The following is a 17,493-nucleotide window of genomic DNA, read 5'->3' on the forward strand; positions in this document are numbered from 1 at the left end:
AAGCAGGCACTGAGTGAATAAACACAGGGAAACACTGGCTCAACATCTGGTCACATACAGGAGGCAGGACTAATTTAGGACAAACAGAACAGGGACAGAGCTTTGTATTGGTAGACCAAGACCTGGGCACAAATGAGCTGCTGAGAAGACCTGTGCTACTAACAGCTCCTATGATAGCATTCTTAGAGACAAGAACCTGTAATGACATAAGCACATTAAGCTTCATTGGGAAGAATAATTTTCTCCTATTAGACAAAATAGCACAGAATGAGACAGCTACATCTTGGACCAAAGTGCTATTCTGGGGAGCTGTTCCACAACAAAAGCTTTATATTGCACCTTTAGGTCCCTTATAACACAGACACTTCTACTCTTCCAGTCTCAGCTCAGTACACCAAGCACTTGGGGGTTTGTCAGCAACAGCTCAGTTTCCATTTGCCCTCCCAGCTCAAAAGCTGTTTCTCGAAAGACCCACCCTGCTTCACATGGGCCCTCAAGTACTCTGCCCTCTGTCCCATTCTTTTTTTCCCATGTGTCAGTCTGAGTGTGAGTTCACACATCACCTCTGTGCTGGCAGCTCATACAGAGACGTCCCCAGTGCCCTTCTGAAAAATAATTTAAATTTGCAGTGTGTTGTTCTTAGAAATGTCCAGCTAAAGCCCAGTGTAGCAAGAAAAAGACATCCTAAACCTGCCAGCCTTACCACCATTCTCAAACCTTGCACATGACAGAGCTGAGTCATTCATCACATTCAGGCCCTGTCATAGTGGATTTCAGCTGCTCTCAAGCCCCACACATCCCACCTCTGTTTACATTCTGCAAATTCTCTTTGCATGGTGTTGCTTAGACAATGTAACTGGCTGAGAAAGTGTGCTCACCAATGCAGCAAATTATCTTTTTTTTTCCAGAAACACAGAAGTGTGGCTTTCCTGTTTTTCACAGAAGACATCAGTGCTGCAGATACACATTTTTTAATCTCAATCCTCATGTCTGCTTTCCTAGCCTGTGATTTAATGAAATATTAAAGACTAGCTTATGAAAGTTCACCACGGCAACTGCTGATGTCATTGGGAACTGGATTCACAGTCAGGGCTTAAAGAAAGATGAAGACCATATTGATAATTGACAATATTTCTGACATTATTCATCTACCTAATTAAGCCACAACTCCATGCCACTACATATGCTCAGAACCAAATGAACAGAAGATGTAACACCATTAATATGCTTAGCTATTGGTGCTACGTAAAACTAGCCCACAGAAATTAACTGTTTATGGAAGGTGTAGATTATTTACTCCTTTCTTATGAAGAAGCAGAAAAACAGAATTATTCATACATGTACTTCATGATGCCATGCCTTTAACAATCCTAGTGAAAAAAGTACGTGCATTCTAAATGCTGCATCCTACACGCCATAAAATGAAGCAAGATTGTTTTATTCATTTAATTACAAGCACATTCAAGTACTGAAGGAAAGGAGACAGCTTTGCTGGTAATCATTGTCGTGTTTGCCATCCTTAGGAAAGAGGTAAAACTTTTGTGTACATACGAACACAAGAACAAAAAGCACATTCAAAGTAACTGAAGTGTACATATGTTCCCCTTCTGACTCTTTCTGAAACAAGTTACTGCTAAAATGCCTCCATGGTAGTTTGTTGCTTGCTTTATCCTTCTACAGCAGCTCAAAAGCAATGAGCTGATGGGCAGTCAGCCCACAGCATGGAGATACACCCAGTAAAGGAGAATATCTGCCACAAACCCATAACCTTCAGGGATGGTGAATAAGGGGCTGTTCAGGACTTTAGCAGATTTCATGAGGAAACAATGCAATTAGGGGAGCAAGCAAAGGCTGATTACACAGATTTAAGAAACACTAGCAATGAGTACAAACAGTTATGCTTCATGTATCTACTCTGACTACGAGGATTTTGGTGACAGGAATGAGGATGGAGGGAGACAGACCATCTTCTCCCTGCATTTAAGTGAAAGCCATGAGACCTGGAACTGTGCCTGAGTGCTGGACACACAGCCAAGAGGCTCTGCAGTTCTCCTACACAGTGTGGCTGCCATGCTCATTACAAAAACAGGGTAAGGTTGTCAAAGGAGAGCTCTTAAAAGAAGAAATTTACCGTCCCCATAAGAAACTAAAACAATCCACCAAGAAGATTTAATGGGACAAAGTATAAGAGGATGAAGAAAAAAAATACCCAGTAAGGCTCAACTTGCATGTAAGATGCTCCTTAGCTTGGCTTCATTCTTACAACCTAAAGCAAGAACACACATGGTCCAACATGTTCCCATGGATCATCAAATAAATTCATTCTTAACTGGCTTTCACACAGCTGTCTTTAAAGGCTTGTGTGCTACTTTCATTTGATACTGCATTGATTTTCTCTGAAGTTTCCCCTTACCATGGCTACCCTGATCAATTAGTGTGCTATAAATAGAGCAGTCACATTCCTTTCACTGGTCTCATTAAATTGCACTCCTGCTGAATTTCTGTGGAGAACAGAATTGGATCATACTGATAGCAATAGTATGAAGACGTCCTAGCGTTTTCCAGAGAAAATCAATTGCTCAATATTCCTAACAAAATGCTTTGAAAAGCATGACCCAATGGATCTCAGCTAATGCCCAAAACATATGTCAAACCTTGCTTGCAGTTCTGCATCTCCAAACCCCTGAAAAATAAAGGATGAGGAAATAAGTGGTTAAGAGGCTCAGGCAGCTTCTCACTGGTACATAATCCCTCATCAATCACAACTATTTAACTGCATCCCCTCATAATGGAAACATGTTGCTGGAGGTATGTAGTTAACCCATGTAATCCATGTAAAATGAATTAAGAATTCAAGGAGGAACACAGTCTCAAGGCATGCTTGGTGCCTGTCAAAGTCACCATGTTATGGTGGTGTGCTCAGTGACTAAAACTAGAGGGGAATGATAATATGTGGTGCTGTGGTAAAGCTCAGTTACTGCAGCAGATGTGTGACAGCTATGATTTCAAAATGTTAATCTTTCTTTTCCAATGGTACATCTATATAGCTTTTAAAAAATTTGTTTTAGAGATGACAATTTAGTCAATGAGATTGATAAAACCAAAGAAGAGGAAATATAATTATCTACTTTGAAACACTTCAAAATCTAAACTGAAGCGCAGTTTTTAGGTCTGTCTTCTGCCCAACACCTTGCTCTATCCCTTCATAATTATCCTGTCTTCTCCTGACATCCTTAGTGTCCCCTTTTTCCCTTTGTTAAGCACTATCCTTCAAAATCTTTTCCATCTTCCTTGCAGACAGAATCTAGATTTTCACCATATACTCTTCTGCAGGTTGAAAACCCCTCTTGCAAAGGCTGGGTGTATAACTGCACTTAAACTACTCAATGTATCCAGTGTTTCTACATGAACTCACTGTGTCTGGAGCATAATCCATGGGGTTTCTGCGTAAAGACCAGAAAGATCCACTGCAGATTTCAGAGGACTGGCTGTACCCTGCAAAGACTTTCTGAGGAGAATGCTGGAGGACTACCAGTACTTGATGATTTACCCTGGGTTCTTTATCCTTTGCACGGTGGCCTTCAGCCAGAAGATGCAGTACTCTACATTTATATTATACTATTTAATCTATACTTTCAGCCAAGTAGCTTAGCATGAGATGAAGGCAGGTCCCAACAAACTCAGAAGCTTTTGTAGGTAATAAGGCACAATCAGTGCAATGTCAGGTAAGAATTAATGAAAGCTGCAGTTGAAACACACCTTTAGGGAGGCTCTCCCCTGAATCAAAGCAGAAACACCTTCTCCTTCCAGAAAATGGTTTCAATGGTGGACACGGCCAAGAGTTGAAATGCAGCTCTCAGAAAGGAAGCCCTTTCTGAGCCCAAATCACTACTACCCAATCCTTTTCATTACAGAAAACACTGGGAAAGATAAAAAGCAGTATTTTCATTTTCCACATAATAAGAAGAGATATTTTTTAAGAATATATTCTGACTTTTGCAAAATATGCAGGAAAAGACTGCAGAAATACTTTTCGGGGAAGGGAGCTTTTTTTTTAAGCATATTATCCACATTGTTGTATGATATTTTAGAAAGAATTAATACTTTTTTCTTCAGAAATAAAATTTTCCTCATTTGTTATATACCTAAACTTTCAGCTCCTGAACCCCTTTAAATCACTTATTTAAACAGTTATGCCTATTAAAATTCAAATAAAAATTGAATTTTCTAAATTGTTTTATGATTAGGAAACATGAGAGAAACCTTTACTAGCCATATAATTTCAAATTTTTTATGGTGCTTCCCCCAGAGAAGTTTCCCCACAGTTGTTTTCAAACAACAGTGAATTATGACAACAGTATTCTTCTTGCACAGCAATCATTTATAAACAAAGTCAAAATTTTGCTTATAACCAATGGCAAATTGGATTCATAAAAAATAGTTGTCAGAGGAAGTGAACACTTGCTAAGGAATATAAACCAAAATTACAAAAAAATACATTGTATTGTTTTGTGAATGGAGCACTGTAAGATTTTGCAGAGGCACCATCTGCATGGGCAGTATATGCAGAAGACACTAACATAAAGACAAGTGTGCACAGCCTAAGAATATCACAGAGTATTTATTAGCATCATGGAAAATAAAGGTTAGATTTGTTTCAGAAAATAATTACAAAATTATCTAGTGTGTACTTTTGAGGTAAATGTGAAAGATGCATATATAAAATGGATTGATAACACAGGTAAATTGAACACTATAAAAAAAACCATATTTAGGCTCTCCAAATAAAGAGGATCCCGCTGATTTCCACATCTCAACATCTCCAATGCCAAAGAAGTCAGAAGGAACATCTCCAGGTCCTGATTACAAATCGCTGCTGCTGGAGATAGGTACTGCATCAAAACCATTCCCTTCTATGCGTTACTGAGAGTCACAAACCAATTCCTACTTTGGACCCAACAGCACACAGTGAAATAGCAGAGGGTTTTATAGGAGTTGACATTTTGAAATAGAAAAATTAGGACTAATGCCGAGAGGAAATATGAAGAGCAAGAAGTCTTAGAGAGGTTTCAAAAGAAAGTGCCAGACTTGCCTTCAAGCTTTTAAATTAAACTGTGGGAAGCACTAGAAAATATAGTGCATGGGATAATCTTGCCTTAGCAGGAAGGTGAACTATGATCTTAAAACATGTCTTCTGTCTCTAACATTACAACTTACAACAAATTAGTTTTATTTCTGAGTGACCTTACAAGGAAGACTACTATTTATTCCTTTTATTACCTTAAGATACTGAAGAAAAGAGAAATATTTAGACCTTGACTGAGAAAAATTACTTTCAAAAATAAATAGATATCCTGAAGCTGAGGAATGGTTATAATCATATAGTTGTTGAAGTGTGGTTTACCAGAGACAACAGAAAGTCATTCACAGTGACAAGAATTAATTGCCTATACTGAGTTTGTGCTACAAGCCCTTCATGTTTGTGTCACCTTGGTACTGCATTCATTTTTCAGCCTAATCAGAGCAATTAAGTCACTCTCTTTAGTTAATGCATATAGATTCAGTTTCCTAATAAAAAGAAAAACAGAAATGTGGATAGCATTTAGCAAAAGCTCAAGAAAGAAGCAACCCCGATATATGAGTCTCTTCTATTTTCCTTCTCTCAAGATACAATAATTTTATCTGGATGTTTTTCTCTGTTGACAGAACTGATGGAAAAATGTAAACTATGAGCATGTTCATTGGTTTCTACACTAACCACATATACTTTGTTGAGCAGAAGAGAACATCAGATTAAAAAAAAAAATCTTTTTCTAGATCACGCCTTTTTTTTTTTTTTCTAGATAATTCTAGTAACATCCTCAAAAGCTGCCAATGTCTCCTGCCTGGGCCCATGAGGGGCGAGTCACGTGTACCAAGCAGGCCAGTTCTGGTGTGAGGAACTAAAAGGAGAGTTTCCTTAACAGCCTGGTGTCTAAAGGACTCACTTGGCATGTGAACAGATCAGGACTCGCTCTCCAGTGCTACTTTCATGTTATGAAGAGCAATGGGAGCACTGGTTAAAAGAAGATTTGGAGATGAGAAGTTTGAAGGTGATTGGAAGCCAGATGTGGAGAGCATTTGGCCAGTGAGATCACAAGAGGCTGAAATCTCCTAAGGAGTCTCAGAAGAACTTAATGTGCCATGCAGTCATCTATGGTGACTGAGGTTTTGGAGGATGCCATCAGAATAGAGATAAAAAACACCCACATGAGTGAAGACTCCTACAAAGTAAGACAATGTCAGCAGGAGTGGATGGAGGAAGTGGGGAAACAGTAGGACTGTGGCAAAGCCTGCTCAGAGCAGAAAGGGCAGGAGGAATGAGGAGAAGAGTCTGTGCCAGTTATATCAAAGTGTCTGAATAAAAGCCAAGCTCCCCACAACTAATCACGCCTTGCTTACAGCAAATATCTGCAAACCACTGGCAAAGTGCCCTCTGTCTGTCTTTGTTCAGGTCCTTATGGAGTATGACAACCTACTGCAGGCAGATACTCCACCAGCTCCAGTAGCAGTGTTTGGAGGGTGGATATTTAACTCCATTAAGCTTCCTTGCAGCTTTCAGTAAGATGCTACAGAGCAGAGTTTCCTGGGGGGAAAGGAGATTTTAGTGTGCTACTGCTTCTCATTTCTTTCAGAGGTAGCAGCCCACATGGCACTGTGTGCATTCAAAGAGAATCTAATGAGAAGCTCTTAATTTAGCCATGCTAGAATTCAGACTCCTGGCTTGGGTGCTCAAGATCAAGACTAAAGTCTTGAATCCTCCTGATCAAAAATAAATGTCAGCTGGACTCCAAATATATAAACTGTGACTGAAAATCAGACCATAGCCTGTCACAGTAGGCACCCCAAATTAGGAAACACTTAACAGTAACCTTGCAGTGGAATTATTCTCAGCTGGGGATAAGAAAAATAATAAGAAAAAAGGATTATGGTATCCCCTCATCTTAAAAGTGTGTTTGTGAGAATACATAAATCAACAGTCAGAAGGCATTCAACCATTTTTTTCATGAGCATCATAAAAGAATCTAGCAAGGGAAATAATTATTCTGTCTTCAGATTACAGTTTAAAAACTGGGACCACACTGAATAATGTCTGTGTCTACACAGACATGCCTGTTTGTAGCTGAACTCGAGCTATGGTCATAGAGTCCTTCCTCACCCAGCAGGTCAAGCCCATCCAGATAGCAGGCAAAGAGCTAGAAATAACAATCACTTCCAGTCTACCCAGCTTCCACAGTAAATTGCTGCTAAGCATTTTTATGGTCTTCTTACAAGTAAGGAAGACCAAGTGTAAGCAAACTCTTCAAAATAACAAGCTCTTAGGAAAAATATCCCATTAAATATCCCATTTAACTGCTGTTGCTACGGAACACGAGTTGAACTGGTATGAAATTGAGCTGTTTACAAGCACATCCCTCTGTTCTCTGGGAAGTTCTGGGCTCAGGGGACACTAGCATCTACAAATAATTTAATTCTTCGCTTAAAAAAAAAACTGAATTAAGTTATTTACTACACTTCCTAAAAATGGAAGATACTCCCATTACAAGTTTGAGTCTGCTACTTTTTAATGTTCTGTCAAGCAATATGTGAAGTGTCAGGACCCTGTTCTCAAAAAATGGTAGAGAATTCAAGTACTGAGTGAGAGGGGCGAACAGTTTTAAGTCTGGATGTAAAAACATTTAAAGCTCTATTTTGTGCTTTGCAGCTCACTGCTAGCACAAACTGTTCCTCCAGCTCATTATTAACAATCTCATGCACTGCATGGAGCATGTGACCATGTAATTATATGAAGTCATGATACTGTTTCCAGAGGCGTCCTTAGTTCTGGAAGTTCCTGTCCTAGGAATCCTTGGCACTGCAGCAGGCTGGTTGCATAGGTGTAGCCCAGAACCAGGTGGCAAAGTTTAAGCACTCTGTGCTTGTTGAACCAAGCCTAATGTTCAGCAAGATTCCCCGCAAGACCCTGTGATAGAGCTCACACTTAAAGAAAATGGGAGCAGCAAGTCCTGTCACTGTCATCACCAGCCTGTACATGGTCTGTGTCTGGTACTTCCACCTTGCACTGCTGCAGCAAATCTGGCTGGGGATATTGTTCCTACAGCTCACAAGAACAGCTGAGTGAAAGACGTTTTTGAAAGCAATTCTAGCTGCAAGGATACTGCCTTCATTTACTTTCTGGTTTGCTTTCATTTTTACAGGACTGAGTTTGTTTCAGCTTATGAAGCCTTCCTCTGTTACAAAAAAGAAAAAGGACACAGTTAAAAGACCTGCCTTGTGCCCCATAACACCATCACTGTTTCTCCCAAACACCCTTGTCCCAGAGGTAAGAGTCTTCTGTCTTCTACAATGATGCTGAGTGTCCACATATGCTCAGCTCCCCATTTAAATGTGTATCATCTCTTTTCCACCAGCTTTTTAACTAGAGGAGAAGCATTCACATTCAGCCAACTACACACTTTTACAAAGCATTGAGATGTACAGCCTGCCTGAGTAAAAACATGCATGAAAAAAATCTGTCATGCATGCAACTACTATTATGCACTAAATAGAAATCCATATTTAAGGAGGAATTAGTGGTCCAGGTTTTAGAATACTAAATATCAGTAAATGCAATTCATGCATATCTATAGTGTTTCATTTTGCAAAACTCAATTATAATTACCCCCAAAGCCGTCTATCAGAGTTCATAATAATTCCAACTTTCAATATAATTTTCAAATTGAATTTTCAGTCTTTGAAACTGTTTTCACCTGCCTTATGAAAAGATTGCTGTCTTAATAATTAAAATAAAAAAGCTTTTACAAGTCCATAAAGAGGTTTATGTAAAAAAAGGACTATCACCAAGAAAATAATAACACCTAGAACTCCCTCCCTCTTTCTTCCCAGGAGTTCTCAGCTAGGTGTTTTGGTAGCAGGCGTCAGGCCAGTGCCAGAAACAGTAAAACAAAAGGCAGGTTTTCAGAATGGGCAAAGGAGTGGAATATAAAAAACTTGATTTAATCATGCCATACCAAAAGTCCACCTAGCCTTATATCCTGTCCTTAAGAGAGGCCAAAACAGAGAGCCTAGAGCAGCTACAACTTGGACAACATATGTGATTATTTCCACTCCGTATCCACCTCATCTCCAACTTTGTACAGCCTAAGGAATTCTGAACTTTGATTTCGTTTTTATATATTTACCAATTCTCAGTTCATCTCTCTTTTCATTTTCCCTAAACACAGCTATTTAAGCATCCAGAATTCCTTATGGCACAGAGATCCACAAGTTACCCAGATGTTGCACAAAGGTGTTTTACAAAGAGCCAGGCCTCCTCCTAGTATCACCTGATGATGCTCATTTCTTAAAATGTAAATAACAAATAACTGCAGCTTGTCCACTCTCTCCAGCCACCCATGATCTTTTTTGCATCCTGGTCTGACCTCCCCACCCCTATCCATAAGGGACCCTGCTTTAAGGAGGAGGTTAGATTTGCCAAGCCTCTGAGGTCTTTTCCAAGCTGAATGATTCTATGGTTTTACAGATTTCTGTATTTTCCCTCTACAATTTTTCTTTTCCATCCAGATGAATTCCAGCCAATTTAATTATTCCTTATCCAGAAACCATCTGATGCATTCTGCTTTTTGCTCAGAGTTCATCACCATCTACCAAAATTTAGGACTCATTTTCTTCAGAGCTTTTAAAAGTTCTCTCTTCTATGGGAAAAATAGCTGAAGCACACAGATTGCAACCCATTACTGGTGAAGGAGGCAAAATTTTGTAAAGTTTTTGAAAGAGACCTTATAAGGCACACAGGTATTGAAGCACACAATGCTGTAACATTCCCTGCTTGTTGCCATCCTATTGCATATCTTCCATACTGTCTCATTGATTTCTAATGGGCAGCTCCTCACAGCACTGACTCCTTTTTCTTCACAGCACAACCAACAAACTCCAACTCTCTCCTCACCCAGCTAACCCACTCTTTTGTAGCACTCGTCTTCTTATTGGACACAGCTGTGGCCTGTTAAGGGCAGGCCTGCTCCTAATCTTTGGTGATTAGTACAGCTGCAACTCCTCAGGGGTGAGAAAACCTTCTGCACTATCTTTATTTTCTTACATTCTATCCCTCCACACCTGCCTTCAGGAGCACAGCTGCTGAGTAACATGAGTGTCTTCACAAGCCCAAAATCGGTGATTGGCTACAGAAATCAATGAATGGGGAAAAGTGGGCACCTAAAGACTGGAACTCACAAACATCCACATACTAAATGCAGTAGGGAGAGTCAACACAAAGTCAAGGCATGTTCCAGCTCTTAAAAAATAATTTCCTTCTGTCTTTAAACTAGGTAAAGTGTAGAACCTCTAAGTGCAAATTCTCTTTCTCAATGATGAGGAGCAACAGGAATGCTGTAGGAACAAGCATCTGCAAGGAAGTGTTGTTTCTTTTTTCCAAAAAGCACACAGCCAGTGTATGAACTAGGAGTGGAGCATCAAGAGCCCCAGCTGAGTGCCCCCACCTCCACATTGTTTCCTTGTCTACCAAAACCATTTGTCCTACAAATCAGCACTGGCCTACACTGCACCAATTGTTTGGTACAGCACTGTTGTGATGGGTATGCTAGAATTTCACATCAGATTACAGACAATCACTGTCCTGTAAGTGTCAGGATCAAAAGTCTCTTTTCCTGGAAACAGCTACTAAGGAAGTTTTCCTAATTTATACAAGTAAGTTTGAGGTATGATTGTTCTTTCCACACTCCCATTTAACACATATGCAGACAAAGTTTATACCAGAACTCATCTTCTATACAGTAGAAAAGTGTATATTTACTTCTCTTACTTTCAAAAGCAATTTCTTAAACATTAGGCCATTGTGAAAAGCCAAAAAATGCCATAGCTTGTAAAGCCTTTGGTACATATCATATTGAGTATTCTGCTCACTATGGAAGCTAAGCAAATATAAGGCAAATTCAGTAGATTTCATTCAGGAGGCAAAGGGATTTGGTTAACATCAAATTCAGTGGTCACTAATCCCACTCTCACTGTCCTCTTCTGCCTAAGCAACCCAAATATTTAAATTCTTCAAATGGTAAAGTTCAGCATCTTGAGCCCTGTTAAATCTTATAAGCCAAAGCAAATTTCATTTCTCAGATTAAATAGAAAGTATTTACAAAAATCATAAATAAATAATGTGTCTGTGTTTTTCTTGTTCTCTTTCATTCTACCTGATTAAGCACTTTTTACTTTGACATCATCAAATGAATGATGTTTTCGCTATGCATTTTTCTCCAAAGTAAAAGGCAGTCATTAAAATGCCTTTTCCTTCTTTCTGCTGAAACATTTCACACCCACTTCTGCATCTCTGCAGTAAACAGTACTGAAGGCAGTGGGCACAAAATGGTGCCATATGTGCTGGCCACCATCAGCCTTGGAATATTAGAAACTACAAAGCTGGGGTCATGGGCAAGTTAAGTAAGCCAAAGGACTTCTCCTCAATTCAGTCATGAACCAATCAATGGCAGGAGAATGCTGAGTCTCAGAGCCCACCTGAAGTTTGGTAGGTCACCCCTCATATTTTCAGATGCAATTAGTCACTGCAGCTCTCTTCAAAATAACCATTTCTGAATAATGCCCAAGAAGAAACACCACTATTTGAAAACAAAGACTACTAATGCATTTGCTCATGTTCTAAACCAGTAAACAATGGCTAACTTAGAAAAAAGCACAAAAAAGAAAGCAACTTTGAAAGCAATAAAAGGAAATGCAGCACTTCTAGAGCACAGGTCTCTCTGCTGCCTTCTAAGGTAGTTGAGAAGATGATGAAATCACACTGTTGCATAAGGAAACACAGCAAAATGAGACCTGAGATCTTTGTCTCATGTTAGTACCCTTCTGTGTGCAACAGCAGGCTGAATACTAGTTGAGCCATTTCATCAGTTCGATCAAAACTCCGTATTACTGCTGTACAAGTTTCTTTAGAAATCTCACTATCACAGTGAAAAAAAGTTCAAAGGTAAGGCCGTTATTTTGCTTTATGAGTAATAAAAATGTATAAATTATAGAAACATTACAGAAGAGGAATACATGTCCTTCTAAAAGCAAGGCACACTGCCACATGAGTGAATTAGATATTTTTAAGCATGGCAACTCAGGCTTATGTAGAAAACAAGTACCTTAGTTTCTCATTTTAACAAGAATAAAATACCATGGGAAAGAGGTGCGAGTTACACAGTATCCTTTTCACCAATGTGCCTGTGCCATGTAAAATGCAGTTACAATGAGCTGAAAAGAATTTAAATCACTGCATACTCAATCCCAGAGGCTGCTGCTCAGATTAATCCTGACCCAGAAAAAGAGCCAAGCACATGCTGAACTTTGAGTAAATAAATAGTCCCAGCTAATCGCAGGCCATACACTTTCATGACAAATGATCTAGACCCTGTCCCCAAAAGAATCAACAAAAAAAAACCAACCTGGCATGGCATCAGCAACCCCTATTTCATTAGCCCTGTGCATAATTACAACATGAACTGATTGCTTCTAACTTCCTGTTGCAGAAGCTACCATCTGAATTTACAGAAAGACACGCTCTTTGGAATAAAGACAAAAAAATTACCTCATATTTATAGCAAGGAAAGAGCCTACACATCAGGAGTTACTGCAGTTAGCTGACTGAGTTCACACTTTTGTCACAAGCAGCTTGCCTGTACACCCACACGTTAAGGTGTTAATAGCCTTGCTATTCATAAGTTGTTGGAATTTTGTTTTGCTTCGGTCTTTTTTATCAACCTAGATTTGTAATGAACTGCAAAACGAAGAAGAATTGGGCAAAGAAAGAAAATAATAATGGTACCTGAAGGCCCTCTATGGCTAATCTAAGCATGCTTGGTGTGAGCTTGGAGGCCTGCTTGAAAGTGAAGTTGCTCCAGTCTATAATCAAAACAAATCCATTCACTTGCAGCTCTGGGTCTTCTATCATGGCTTCTAAAGAAAGAAGTATGGCACGCAGAATATCCACCAGCGTGTACCTGAGAATGGGAAGAAGAGATTTGGTTAGGAAAGGAGCAACAACCACAGAGGTGGAGAAGTTCTGACCAGTCTCCCTTTGTCAAAAGTTTAAATCAAAGATTGCAAATGTGCCCTCAGATGCACCTAAAGCTGGGAAATCTTCAAAAACTCCATTACTTGAGCTCATCTTCTGGAGCAGGATTATGTACCTGTAGACCATCAGCCAGCCAGAACAAACTACAAGAATGTAACACATCAAAAACACATTTGAACTTCTCTGTAGTATCCTAAGCTGCCTTAGTATCTTTATGTGGAATTGCATTAATAAAAATAATTGCATTGTCTGTATAAGAACTTCTACACAAATTGTATTTTTCTAAAATCATAATGATACCAAAACCTGAGACTAATACTAGAAGTGTAGATACAAAGTTTCCTCCTATATTTTCCTAACTAAATGAAATAATAGGTCCTAAAAAATTATCAACTAAAATTGGGAATTTCTACATGCTCTCCTTATCCTACTCTCTGTGTAATTTTTTCTCTTAAATCCACAAGTACAGAAGGCTGGTTATTCAAGGATCTTAAAAGCAGAAGGTAACATACACTAGGGCTTTGAGGTGTTTGTCTACTGAAGGTGCCCCTGCTCATGGCAGGAGAGTTAGAACTGGATGATCTTTGAGGTGCCTTCCAACCTAAAATATTCTAGGATTGTGGGATTTTATAAATAGTTACCAAAACAGACATCAATTTGCCAGTCCACACACACAATATCAAATGACACACTAGAAAGTTAAACCTGTAAAATATCAGAAATACAAATATTCCAGAATGAAATGAAAGAGTTAAATATTCAGTGTACAGATATTTTTAAGCAAAGCTCTTTAAATGCCTTCCATGATGACATCAAACAGAGGTTTTCAAAATTGTGAGTCCCCTAGAGAATTCTTCACCATTCTGCGTATGTAGCAAAGAGCATGTGTGCCTACTTAGAAATTAAATTAAATTATACTGAATTTGACTTGCTTTAATACAATGAGTATACTGCTCTGTTGTGGACAGAACTGTATTTTGAAAATATCTGCAAAAGGAAATAACACAAATGAAATTAATCTGTTGTAGCTGACTCCTCCCATCTTTCCATCTTTGTTTATTTAGCCAACTAAAATTCAGTGAACTTCCCAATTATGCAGTCACAGGAAAGGGATCAATAAAGGACTCTCCTAATGTGTGAACAGGAGAAAGTGTGTTTTCTCCAGAACACAAAAGGGGAAGCATTAAAAGTAATTTTATAAAAACAAAATTCTTCTTTTCATTTTGGAGATACTTTGTTTTTTTATTTTTGTTTGATTGACAGGGATAAAATTTTTCATATTCACTCCTTTGAACTTTTCTGAGATTTAACTCTTTTCTAATGCTTTACTTTTATGAGATCTAAGGTTTACAGGAAGTTTCGAATGCCTTGGTTGGAGGACAGTTTTGACCACAGCTCACACAAGGAATAGACATTAAAAATGCTTAAATTCTAAAATTAGCCTCAACCCTACCTGACATTTAGGTTGTCCCATTCAAAAGATCTCATTCTCCAGAAGGGCTCCACAGTGCAGACCCCTACATTCTGTCCTGGAATAAGGGTCCCAAGTTCCAGATGTACATCTCTACTGTCCTCCCTAAGGAGTTTAAGGAGACTTCACGTGCCTTGGATTAACAGCTTCCTAGTGGCACAAGATTGCTAGAAATCTGGTGCATCAGACATAAAGATTCTTTGTTTATGAGGCCAGTCAGCTCTCTAAGACTGACCTAAAAATGCTTTTTTTATGTATACCTAAAAGTCCAATACAAGACGTATACACGTAAACAGAAATCATGTGTTTAATTCACTTAAGTAAATGGGAAAACTGTCAGGCAGCAATAGGAACAGGATTTCAGCTGCCACAGAGAGTAAATAAGAGTCACAGGGCTGGGTCTCCACAAATCTGTAGCATATTCACTACCACCATAACTCCTATTGTAGGTCTAGTGTAAGAAATACAGTCCACAACAACAATAATATTTATGTTTACTCACTGAAAATAAGAGAGAAGCTCTGCACAAAACAGGTCCAGCTAAAAGCAATCAAGAACATTTTCTGCCAGAGGGAGGTACCTGAACTATTCTCAAAGTCTAAAAAGCTACATCAGGAGTACACAGGGACATGGCACTAACAATCAAGCTTCCCACCTCAAATACCCTTCAGGGCAATTAGTTGAAGAAAGGAGTTATTCTTCACTCTGTACTGGATCTCTTCTCTTGGTTTCAATACCTTACTTAAGTACACTGCAGAGCACCAGAGAGACAAATCCATTAGTGAGTATTTACTTTTACTCTGAACACATGCTAAGGTGCCAGAAATTAAACCTGGTGTGGTAGATGAAATCTCAGGTGATGCAAAATGCTGAGTATTGAAAGTATCAGCTAAGCAGCTCAAGAAAAAACCCATTTGGGTTTTGGTTGAAGAAACTGCACAGAAGCTTTCACATAGCACAGAGTTATTTGTGTAAAGACTCATCTTTTTAATCCATTCCAGCCCCATGTTGTCTGACATTTCACCTCACTGCTACCACTAGCATGCACAGGCTCTGCCATAAAGCACTCTCCACCTCTGGCTGGACTTTGGGGAAATCAAAACCCTACATAAAAATGAGATGTAAAAAATTACTCTGTATTTTGTTGCTGAAACTTCTGTTCCACACTGAAATTACATTCCATACAGATACAGAAATACGACCAGTCAAAAGTGAGAAAAACAGAACAAGCTAGTGAGTGTGAAATATATTTGGTCCAAGGCAGCTTTGACTGCCTTTCTACTTTGAAGAAAAAGAAAAAAGAGAAAATATTAGCCCTTAATTTGAAGAGACTATGGTGTACAGTTGGAGGGGAAGATGGTTCGTTTTATTCTTACCAATCTGTGCTAAGTAAAAACATGTAATTAAGGAACAGCAAGCCACACATTTTGCCCTGGCACCAGTTTTCTAATGACTTGCCCCAGTGCTGTCAGATATGTGGGGTGTGCTGGGCCCAACTGGCTGCAGTGCATGTTCTGTAGCAGCCTGAAGTTCTGCTGTGAATAAATAAATCCTAATTTATTTATGGCTAAATCCAGTTGCATTCACTTGTTTAAACAGACTCTTATTGGACATATCGTAGCTAGCAAGATATTACTAATTGCTAGGATAATCAAAACTCACAGTTAATTTAAATGTATTTAATACCTTCTATTTATAGAACCATGCTTAATTCAGTGGAAAACTTGGTTAAGTTTTTTAGTTCTGTTATTAATGTGAGTAACAAATGCTGGAAATATGTTATCACATATATAATGCACTCTTAATATTCCTCTTTTATGTGAGTGCTAGTTTGAGACTGACTGAAGCAGGGACTGGTGTGCAAGACATACTCTGCTACCTCTTAAAATTTTTTATTCAGGTTGACTTGAAAGTAATAGAGCCTGAGAAGGTGTGACAAGTTAACAGCCACACTGACACTGATTCTTTCAAATGCTTTGGGACAACTACCATTTCTACCCCAACAGTGACACAGCTTTTGAGGGAAATGCCTCACTGGGGTCTTTATTTGTCAAGAACAGAAGACCTCAAACAACTTACTGAGCATCCCACTCTCTTGTAATTTAACAGTGGCAGCAATTTCCCTTCTACAGAAAAGAAAAGTTATATGAGATTTTTTTTGTGGAACATGAACAGATTCAACATATTTCCAAGGATTTCTGGGGAAAACAGTCTGGAAGACATGGCTGTCAACTCTTGGTACTACTTCACCAGGACCTTTCACCTTTACCTCTAAGTTAAGTGGTCTATGCTCCTCATGTATGCATCCACTGTGACCTCTACCAGGCCAACATGAAGAGAAGAAACAGGGAGAATGTACAGATGTCTCATGTCAAACTCATCTGTGTCAGCTGTTTTCAATACTTTATGCCCTTGATGATGAGTGGCATCAGCCATATCATCTGTTTAACCAGATTCTGGTTCCAGTCAATTCACTTTTGCCCTGAATAACAGATAATCTGATTCAGCAGAGTTACCCTACTATCTCTATGGCTGTTTGTCATGTCCTCCCTAAAACAAAGAAATTTGAAGTAATTTTGAGAATTAGGACTGAATGGAGTGAATCTGCCTCTCAGGATGTGAACTAGAACAGATAAATAGAAAGTCTCCTTTGCTTGAATTTCAGCCATATGTCTCTTGAAGGTCTGAAACAAATAAAGAATGCACAGTCTGTGTTTTAAGCTCCTCACCATTTGGACAAGAAAAGGCTTTTGTCAAATGAGCTCTTGTGCCACTGTGATTTAAAAGAGAAAGCTGGTCAAGTCTCTGAGCCATCATCCCATCTCTAAGGTACTGTTCTGGCTCAGTATTTTTAGAATTTCACCTAAACAAGCACCCTCAAGATACACAAATGAGTACT

The 17,493-nt window shown here is 38.9% G+C and overlaps 1 protein-coding gene across 1 annotated transcript in view; it reads right to left on the reverse strand.

The window, feature by feature from the left end:
- The window catches only part of CLVS2 (clavesin 2), a 56,713-nt gene that overhangs the window by 33,959 nt on the left and 5,261 nt on the right, over positions 1 to 17,493 (reverse strand). The window contains exon 2 of the mRNA XM_036381380.2: positions 12,875 to 13,049. Within this exon, the coding sequence (XP_036237273.1) occupies positions 12,875 to 13,049 (175 nt within the window). The remainder of the gene's footprint in view (positions 1 to 12,874; positions 13,050 to 17,493) is intronic.

The sequence above is a fragment of the Molothrus ater genome, chromosome 3 (genome assembly GCF_012460135.2).
Source record: "Molothrus ater isolate BHLD 08-10-18 breed brown headed cowbird chromosome 3, BPBGC_Mater_1.1, whole genome shotgun sequence".
Classification (NCBI taxonomy): domain Eukaryota; kingdom Metazoa; phylum Chordata; class Aves; order Passeriformes; family Icteridae; genus Molothrus; species Molothrus ater.